This window comes from the organism of the source record quoted next, unplaced genomic scaffold (assembly GCF_019419815.1).
Source record: "Pyrus x bretschneideri cultivar Hongxiangsu unplaced genomic scaffold, Pyrus_bretschneideri_v1 Contig99, whole genome shotgun sequence".
NCBI classification, from domain to species: domain Eukaryota; kingdom Viridiplantae; phylum Streptophyta; class Magnoliopsida; order Rosales; family Rosaceae; genus Pyrus; species Pyrus x bretschneideri.
The window spans coordinates 442707-452527 of record NW_025999841.1 but is presented as its reverse complement, the minus strand read 5'-3'; the positions used below and the strand labels follow the sequence as shown (position 1 = coordinate 452527).

Below are 9821 nucleotides of genomic sequence, written 5' to 3'. Positions count from 1 at the left end.
GTCCCTGCGGTTCGGCACCCTTACTTGTGCCGCTATACTATCCTTATATTTGCACTCGAAAGGAACTTCAACACCCTCTCTTCCTAGCATGATGCATTTTGGGCAGTGAGATTCTCTTGCCCAGGAACAAATCCGTGAAGGCATGGCCAAAGCGGATAATATCGTGCTACGGTGAAGTCGGGATGTGACATCTCCAGTGTTTTTTAATGTGTCAAACACCTATTTGGGAGCCCTAAAACATTTAATATGATTGGTTTGCTTTAATTTATTTTGAGAAAACTAAATTTTAGATACAATGCATATCTTTCAATGGAATCATGTGGCTTACAGAATATAAACTTTTGAAAGGAGAAGGTAACCAATTTTCGAAGCTATTTTGTTGTGAATAATGCTGGGCTGCTTAAAAATGAGTAAGAATTCTTACTCAAAACTCCTCATGTTTGAATGACAGAGGTTTTTGCTTATAATCAAAATCGTTCGTATTATAAATCACTTTGTAAAGATCATCTATGCAAAAAATGAATTAAAATTAAAGTCGATTAGTCAATTTATTGTAGCAAATATATAGACAATTCGTAATGGTTTTACTAATTTCATTCATTTGTTTTTATATAGTTCGATGACTAAATGAACTTAGTTTTAATTGATTTTTGCATAGATGATCCTTATATAATAATTTTATAATATAAACGGTTATGATCAAACACTAAGTTCTATGGATCGGCAACAAACTGTTCTGAGTAGGAACTCCTCATTATTTGAGTAGCCAAGTATTATTCTTTTGTTGTGCCCCATTAGGATAAATTTTTGGTTCCGCCACTGACCACAAGTATGCTAAACTCTCTCAAAAATTCAATTTATGTATGACAAAATTCTCGTGAACTTATATGACTGAATGTAATTGACTCATGACTCAATGAGATAAGATCTTTATCTAGGTGTGGAAATGACTCTTCATAATATATAGTTGTGTCTTAAAGAGTCAACGATTGCATCTCTGTTCATGTTAAGCCAAATGTTGCCCAATTTCTCCTCAAACAATGAAATCTAGAGAGAGGGAGAAAGCTCAAATGTGTTTCTTTGTATTTGCTTCAATTCAATCGTATCTTATAAATGATCTCAATTCTTACACTTATACTCTGTAACTTTCTTGCTTACACAATAAGCTACTATAGCTAATATAACTGACTTTAGCTAAAACAAATGCTGAAATGTCATCCTTATCTCTAACCAATCCTATCAGCTATAACATGGCACATGCCATATAATCCAACATCAAAACCTAATTCATGAATCATAACAACCCATCAATGTATTTAAATGATTTAACTCGTTTTGATTAAATTTTCCAACAGTATTAAAGAGATGGTCTATTGTTCTAAAAGCTAAAATGGATTTTCTTTCTTTTTGTCAAACGATAGATTTTGCTAGATTAGCCACCGACAGATATTTGGCTACTCATATACTGTGCCGATTACATTAAAATCCTCAATTGTTTCGGTTCACGAAAGATGCATGCTTTCCTTCGTAGGTTCCCACCGATGACATTCTTACATCACATTCCATAAAATATAGAGAGGTCATATCCTAGGTTCTACTCATGGCTGGCTGGATGCTGCTTCCTTCATATCAAGCAATGCCTCTTCAAAGCATTTTGCGAGAAATGTTGGATCCGGAATGATATCTTTGGCCACCAAAATTTGCAGGTCAGCTCTTTCAGCATAGCTCACCATGTGCATTGTAAGTGCCTGCGTTACCAACCAGCAAAAGTATTCCAGTTACATTACAGATACTTCTGATTTGCTACATCTGGCATTTTCTAGAATGTAACATGACGCCCCTTCACAACGTCATTCTACGATCTGAACCACTCATTTCTAATTGGTTAGCGTCATATATATACCTGGGGTAGGCTGCACGTATTCACTCTAAGGTAAGTTACAAGGTTGCCCCCAATTGCAATTGCTTCTTGCGGGCCAATTATATTTGAAATGGTAAAGCTAGTATTGCAGACCATCCTGTAAAGAAGCCAACTAGCAACCTGCAGTAGAATGAAACTGTTTTCTTTTTATATACATTTTTGAATATTTGAGGCACATTTAGAAATGATTTTGTAGGAAACACTGTTACTCATAACCATTTTTTGTCGAAGCGTTTATGTTAGAAGCACAACAGATTTTTCTTAAAAATACATGTTGATTACCTTTGCTCCAAAGTAGGTGATTAGAAAACATCCAACTTTGTACGAAAAATCAGCTTCTAGAGATTGTTTCTTCCTGTCAAGAACCAGCTTAGCTCTCTTGAGGTGCACTAGAGGATCAAGATCACTGCTTTTATGGTAATAAATAGGTAGGAGAAACATGCCGAACTTGTTACCCCAGCTTGATTCAGAGTTGCTTTCCAAGAAATTGGATACCTGATCATATTCGTACAATCATTACCTCCAACCAACTACCATCAAATTGGATACCTGATCATATTCGTGGGATGATAAGTGAAGAAAGTTGACGTTTCATCGTAAAACAAATTGGTAATTTGGGGAGTAGCCCAATTACTTATGAGCACATGCATGGTCCTTCTTCTCATCATTGTAGGATTCATTCTCAACACGGCCCCCCCACGTGTGGCGAATTTTCAAGCCTAACACGTGGACAACACAACGGGGTGATGTGGAGCGTGTGTGGCCATTGAGCTTCACATATGAGACAACCTGCTCTGATACCATGAAGAAAGTTGAGGTTCCATCATAAAACCAATTGGCAATATGGGAAGTAAACCAACTTACTTATAAGCCCATGCAAGGTCCCTTATCCCATCAACATGAGACTCATTCTCAACACGCCCTTTCATGTGTGGCGAATTTTTAAGACTAACATGTGGACAACACAACGGGGTGACGTGGAGCATGTGTGGCCGTTGGGCTTCACATGTGGGACAACCTGCTCTGATATGATGAAGAAGGTTGAGGTTTCACCATAAAACCAATTGGCAATATGGGAGTAGCCCAACAACTTATAAGCACAAGCAAGATCCCTCCTCTCATCAATGTGAGATTCATTCCCAACAATTAGGGTGCTTATCTAGGTTTTTGGGGTTGGGTTGAAAAACATGACAAATTAAGGGTTTATTTGATAACGATTTTGGCTTAAAGTTTTAGTTTTCAATTTTGTGCTAAAGATAAGGAGCAAGTATATGTGTGATTATGAGAGATATAAAAAAAGTGACAAAGGATGGCTGAAGATATATGTGACAAATATACAGAATGAAAACTAAAAGTCAAAAATTAAAAGCTGTTTAAAGTTGTTTTCACTTTCATAATTTTGTTTATTTATTTATTTTCCTGGGGGAGTTCCTTATTTCATTTGGTTGTGGTGGTTTGTTTTATGCTAAGTCTTCTCGTCTTAATTAATTATAGATACAACGTAACTTCAGTTACGGGTTTGTAGCTGTTGTAGATACAACTAACATACTTAAAATCATTTGATAATAATATTGAACCTTCATCTAATAATTTTCCGTGAGACTTGCACGCTAGAACATATGCGCGGGAATTAAGCTATTCCCCCCCAAATAAACCTCAGCCATTCCGGACCACTTCCTGCAAACTCATCAACAAGCACAAACCTAACCTAACATGCATCTCACTGCTACTATCAAAATCTTACCGCGGCATCTCACAAGCCTAACCTAACATTTCCCTATGCTTTCAAGTTTCAACTCTGGGATATGTGTCTCTAAAAACTGGTTTGTTTGGACGAAGCTGGTGGTTGAACTGCTAAACTAAGAAAAAGGAATCATCGTGCAAGTCACGCGATCACATATGACAGAATTGTGGATGAAACTTGTTTGAATCGGAGTGCTTAGTTTACGTGGTAATTGTATGAAAGTAAAAAAGGTCCAGGTGCCGTTTATGCAATTAATTTTCTTGTGTTTCGTATGCTTATTAATTTGTTAGTTTTGGGAAAATTGTGAGTAGGCCTCCTGAAAATATATACCAAAACTCAGTTATGCATCAGTAAGTTAGGATTCACCTGCAAAATTAGAAAGAAGAAATATAGCAAGAACCCTATAAAAGTTCTTAAAACAACCAATATATATAATATAAATGAAAGTTTATAAATCACGACGAACCTGCAATCCAGGTTGCTCTCTTAAATTGACCATAGCTAGGCCTGTAATTCGAAATCCGTCATGCAGAGCTGGACAATGAAGTTTAGCTATAACTTGGTTATCGTGATTGCCATTGATAATTGATCTGTTTCAAATGGGAAGCACAAGCACTAGAACAAAACCCAAATTCAAGAATGACATTAATTACCATTTGGTGTTTGGTGATCTAGGTACCTTGACAGCCCTGACGAAACCACGCCAACAAGAACATCGTTGATGGTCTGCATGATAGCCAAATCATGCTTTTAGTGGTTGAGTGAAGTTCTATTTCGGTCACTGTAGTTTCAATTGTCTCTATTTCTTTCTTTTGTAAAAGAATGATAACTAATGGCAAACCACAGTTATCCACACCTTCCAAATCCAGAGAGGCTATAAAGAATTTCACCTTGCTCGTGGCCAAGATCAAATAGACTCACCAGCTCGGAGTATCAAACACGAGACCTCTCATATTTTTTTGTTTATTAAGGTGCCAAGCCTGTGCCCTTACCACTGGGTCACTTGATGTGGTTGTCTCTATTCAATCTTTACAATTTATTAATGGTTGTAATTCAAAGACAATTTAATTTCATCTCAACTTTTTCGTCATAATTACCTTGCGGGTGACATAACACATTTTCAACGAAAACATGATGGAATTAAGTTCGGAAATAATTTGCAAACTCCCACTTATCATGTATTCTTGCTATTCTTGCTTTTCTTTCAAGCCACAAGATTGAATAAATCAACAATAAATCAAGGAACATAAACATAGCAAAAAGAGTACAGGACGACAAAAGTTGAGGGTGTAAATCATTTTTTTTTTCATAAGTTATTGTCTTAAATGTAACAATTAGTAAAATACAAGATCAGGTCATAAAAATTGAAACTATAGGAGCCAAAATGTAATTATTTTGCCATAAGTTATTTTGCCACAAATACGGGGACTAAAATCATAACTTATAGCCCGTAAAGTTTGTAGTCAAAACCCTGTGAGAATTCCTTATTAGTTAGAACCCCTTTTAAGAAAAAAATATACTTTATTCTGACCAATGAAATGAACGAATTATGTCACATGACAATGTTAAACTACCATCTAATAATTTTTTTTACTTCCCTTTTAATCATCGAAGAGATACAACCAAATATGCCCATATACAAAGTCCAAACCTTGTGTTTCTTCCTTTGTAAAATAAAAGGGAAAAATGTTCAACTTTAGACGTGTATAAAACTTTCGACTTGATTGTCTATATTTTAAATTGTACTTAATCTCTTTGCTTGGTTGACATTAAGGTCTCAAAAAACTAGAGCTCATGTGAAGTGCTTTTCAAGCCATCTCTTGTCTTTTAGTGTTATATTTGAAGTACTTCTCAACTTGAATTCAAACTCAGTCGAGTCTATTTTCACTTAACCCCCTAACTCAAGGTGACAATTACCCCACCCCTCTCAACCCCCTAACCCAAGGTGACCGTTACCTCCATCTCCCTCAAGAATCGTGTCACATATCTATTTAACAAACCATAGTTACTTATGCATTTAATTAAATTTTTTGAGAAAAGAAAACAATTGAATGAATCAAAAGAAAATTTTGCCCTTTTCTTAAATATTTGGGTGGTGTTATTCACATGCTCCTTTTTACCTCAAATACAATGTTCTCAACTTTCGGTTGTTTGATTGAATGAAATGAAGAAGATTAAACATAAACTAACAAGAGTGTGTAAGAGGTTAAAATGAGTGTGTGGATAGTACGTCCAAAATAGTTTCTGTATTTATCATATATGTTGTTGTGTTTGGATACTGAGAGAACCCAAACGGAAAAGAAAAAAAATCAAAAGAAAACGTAATGATGATTTCAGAAAAACCCACAATTCAACGAGGTTGATTGTTTGCTATTTAATTAGGAGAGATTTTTCAGTATACCATGAATACGGTCCGGTACATCAAGTGTCAAAATACAAGTGGTTGGATACTTAAAAAAAAAAATTCCAGTCGCTTGTATTATGATCATTGGTGGAGCCAGTTAGAACCTAGGAGGATCATATGACCCTTCTCACGATCTGGAAATGTTGTATTTATATGTGCTATAATGATGTAGCTAGGCTTTTATATTTATAGTTGACACTCCTCACAAATGCAATTTGCTTGTAGTTGAGTCCAATTATTTTTATTCGAATTTGCACCAAGGTGTATATGCATGATTGCTTTCTGTTATTGTTATAGAGCATCATCTGCTATAATGTAATTAATTAAATCACGATATCAATGTTGGAAACTTAAAATATTTTTTATGCTAAATAAGTTCATACTCATGATCATTTCTTATGTAATTTTCACTTATAAACTCAATTAATCATAATTTTATAGTCACTTAAGATTGATTCTCCTTAACAGAATTTCTGGCTTCACCACTAATTATAACACTTGATATACCAGACTATGTTCCCAACACGCTGAAAATTTTCTCTTCAATTAAAACTAATCCAATTAGGGGTTTTTTTTACAGGGAAAAAGATTTCTGAGAATATTTGATACAGATTAGGAGACTTTTACCCCGTATAATTTGTTGGTATTTATGTTGTATGTCATGCGTCAAATTGAATCTTGAAGGTTTAAGCTATGAACAAGTATAATACATTATTCTATTTCTGAAACAAACCTGATGAGTTAATATTATATTATATATTTTACCCTATTCTTAATATTAATTTGGTAATTATTTTGGTAGAATTTTGATACTTTGCGTTATATTTTTAATGTAGGACATTCGACTTCCTCTGGAGCACAACATGAACAAACGGACGAATTTTGGAGTGATTCAAATTGGAGGACATTCGTGTGTCTCTTGTCTTGTTCTTATCAAAATTTGGGATTTTTCTACAAAGCAGTTATTTTCTGGCAATTAAATAAAGAAGCAGTGCGCGTTGCTGAAAAGTGACGTTTCTGGGTTCGACTTGCGTTTTTGAAGCCCAAGATGACCTCATATGGGTTCGTAGCCTTCTAGAGAAGTGTTCAGAATAGTTCAAGCTTTAAATCCAGCTACTTTGGGCCAGTTTTGGAGTTGATTTGGGTCCAATACGTGGCTGTGCAGATTTCTAGGCGAATTACCAAGTTAATTTAGGATTATGTTTCCTATTTTATTTCAAGTTTTTAGGTCTCCTAGTTGGATTCTAAGACCTTTGACTAGGAGGATTTTAAAGAGAGTTGTATAAATAAGCTTTTTGGCAAAAACCTAGGGGGGGTGGATTTTTTTTGGGCGTATGCAACTTTTGAGAGAATAGTTTGGCTAAAGTTTTGGAGTTTTCAAGACTTACACTTCAGGTGTTTTCATCCTTTTTCTAATTTAATACAATTATGTTGATTTTATTTATGAATATGCGTAACTAATCCCCTTTTCGCTAGGGTGAGGCCATGATCCTCAGCAAGAATATGTAGTCTCTTTTTAATTTTCTTATGAATTTATGCATGCAAGTTTTGGATTGTTAATCATTGTGCTTTAAACAATCTATTTGTCTTAGTGCTTCGCGACTATTAGGATATTTAGAAAAATAATTTAATGCAATTTTGGCGGAGGACTGTCCCTAAAATTGACTAAGGCTTCTTGTGGTTAACATGTGTAACTACTAAGGATGAACGACACGTCTTAGGAGTTATATGGTTTTCAAAAGGTCTTCACAAAACTTAATGACTCTTGCATGTTCACATTCGATCTGAACGCCACGGACGGGTTGCATGTTAAATATACATTCTATATTGGGGGGTTCCAAGTAGAGCATACTTTAGGAAAATCTAACCTTCAAAATATGCATGTGTAATTCATAAGGATTTAGAAGTACTACGTAGGATTGTTAGGGTGATGGCGGAACCCTAGTGTTTTTCCAAAGTTGTTTCTAAAAATCTTTTCTCTTTGATTTGTTTCCTTTTTAATTGGTCATTAGTTGCTTTCTTTAAATTACTTTTATTAAAATTCGTTTTTAATACTTTTAAATTCAAAATTGACATTTTCCAATCTTGACTTTCAGGTAATTAATTAGGATTAGGGTTTTCCATACATTGTTTCAAATAATCCCAGCGAAAAACGACCTTGCTTGAACCGTTTATATTACAACAACCTTGTTGTCTTGCAAGTATTTTGTGTGATTTTATCCCTACTGTGGCACGTGGTAAAATCCCTATCAAAACCAATAAACACAGAAGAATTAACAAGTCACTTACCGCATTCGGAACAGCTTTCTTGACGAGCTTCATGTCCTCAAGCCGAAACCTAGCCGTGGCCAGCTTCCTAGGCCAGAGCTCAACTCCATCGCCGCCACTTATCGCTGTTTTCTGGTCACAAAGCCACAAGCTCCTCATCGCATTCTCCACCAAAAACACCAAGCTAAACCACAACATCTCCACAAGCCGAATCAACAAACCCCACCATCCCTTTTCACCATTCACTCTCTTCCTCCTTCCACGACCCAAAATCTTTTCTTCATTTCCATTTGAGCCTCTCGTCCTGAAACTCTCCAAGAATAGGGACATGACCGAAACCCCGTCTCCCAAAGCGTGGTGGATTCGGAAGATGCCGCAGTTGTGGGCCATGAGGAGGTGAAGTTCCCAGAGGGGTTTGTTCGCGCTCAGTCTAGTAGAGCTTGTGGAGAGGTCGGCCAAGTATTCGTTAACTGCGGTCTCGTGATCGACGGGAGATGTGGTGACGGGGTTGTGGATGACAATGATGTGGCGGTCGAGGTCAACGTTGGGGGCATTATGCCAGTGCTGGAGGCCGCGGGAGTCGCGGAGCATGAGGCTTGAGAATCTTGGGTGGGAGAGGAGAAGGGAGGTTTTGAGGTGAGACTTTACGGCGCCTATGTCTATGGAGTTTTTGAATCCCATGGCACAGTGGATTATTTGGTTCATTTCGGGTTGGAGAAGGAGCCGACCTACTGGGGTCAAGGGTTCGTCGGAGTTGTCATCGGCTGCCGACGTATCCATGAGAGAGAGATGAAGCAGCCTTGTAGTTGTGGTGTCGTTGGTATATGAAAAATAAAAATTAAAAAAATTGTAAGACACAAAAGTCACGCAATCCTCACCTCAACTGAAAAATGGTGAAGATAAGTTTACCTCTCACCTGTGGCTCTCATGAAATTGGGGTAATTGAACAACATTAGAACTTAGAGACAAAAACTTGAAGCCGGATTCAATAGATAGGCCACGGGCCCTATTTCGTGTTTTTTTGTGTCCCCTTTCTAATTTGTAACACTAGTCCCTCAATTTAACTTCATATCCAACACCGTTAAATTTTCATTGTTTAATTAAACTGTTTTTTTTTTAATTTTTTAAATTTTTTTAAGTTTGGAATGTCAAATGAGATTTTTGGAGTGTTAATAACAATTGAAAATTTTATTTGAACCCACATAACCTCTCTCTCCACCTAACTTAAATTGTAAATGGAAATTATCTTTTTATCCTATTGCATAATTAGAATCAAGCACAAGATGAAATTAACTCTAAAACTAAAGTTTATTAATAAACCCACACTTAATAATCAAACTCTATTATCATGCAATTTTTATCCTACGTTCATTTCGACTAAAACCTAAGACGCTCTCATAGAGAAAAACAATCTCTTTTTGACCAATGAATAATGATTTTGAAGTTTTAAATCTTCATTGTATGAATCTACATATGCAAGTTTT

General features: G+C 36.0%; 1 protein-coding gene across 3 annotated transcripts; it reads right to left on the bottom strand.

Annotated features, from left to right (window-relative positions):
- Nucleotides 1-1373: 1373 nt before the first annotated feature.
- Nucleotides 1374-9258, bottom strand: LOC103945453 (wax ester synthase/diacylglycerol acyltransferase 5). Of its 3 annotated transcripts, none has more exons than XM_009356026.3 (6): nucleotides 8359-9255; nucleotides 4319-4391; nucleotides 4132-4217; nucleotides 2204-2416; nucleotides 1904-2041; nucleotides 1374-1748 (listed from the first exon to the last, which is right to left on the bottom strand). In XM_009356026.3, the coding sequence occupies exons 1-6, from the start codon at nucleotides 9115-9117 to the stop codon at nucleotides 1599-1601; spliced, it is 1419 nt and encodes a 472-aa protein (XP_009354301.2). In that variant the 5' UTR covers nucleotides 9118-9255; the 3' UTR covers nucleotides 1374-1598. The 3 variants fall into 3 exon arrangements, 2 of the variants coding, with proteins under 2 accessions (XP_009354301.2, XP_009354302.2); XM_009356027.3 differs by having other exon boundaries at nucleotides 4132-4199; nucleotides 8359-9254; XR_007255622.1 differs by having other exon boundaries at nucleotides 1737-1748; nucleotides 1904-2057; nucleotides 4132-4199; nucleotides 8359-9258.
- Nucleotides 9259-9821: the final 563 nt, after the last annotated feature.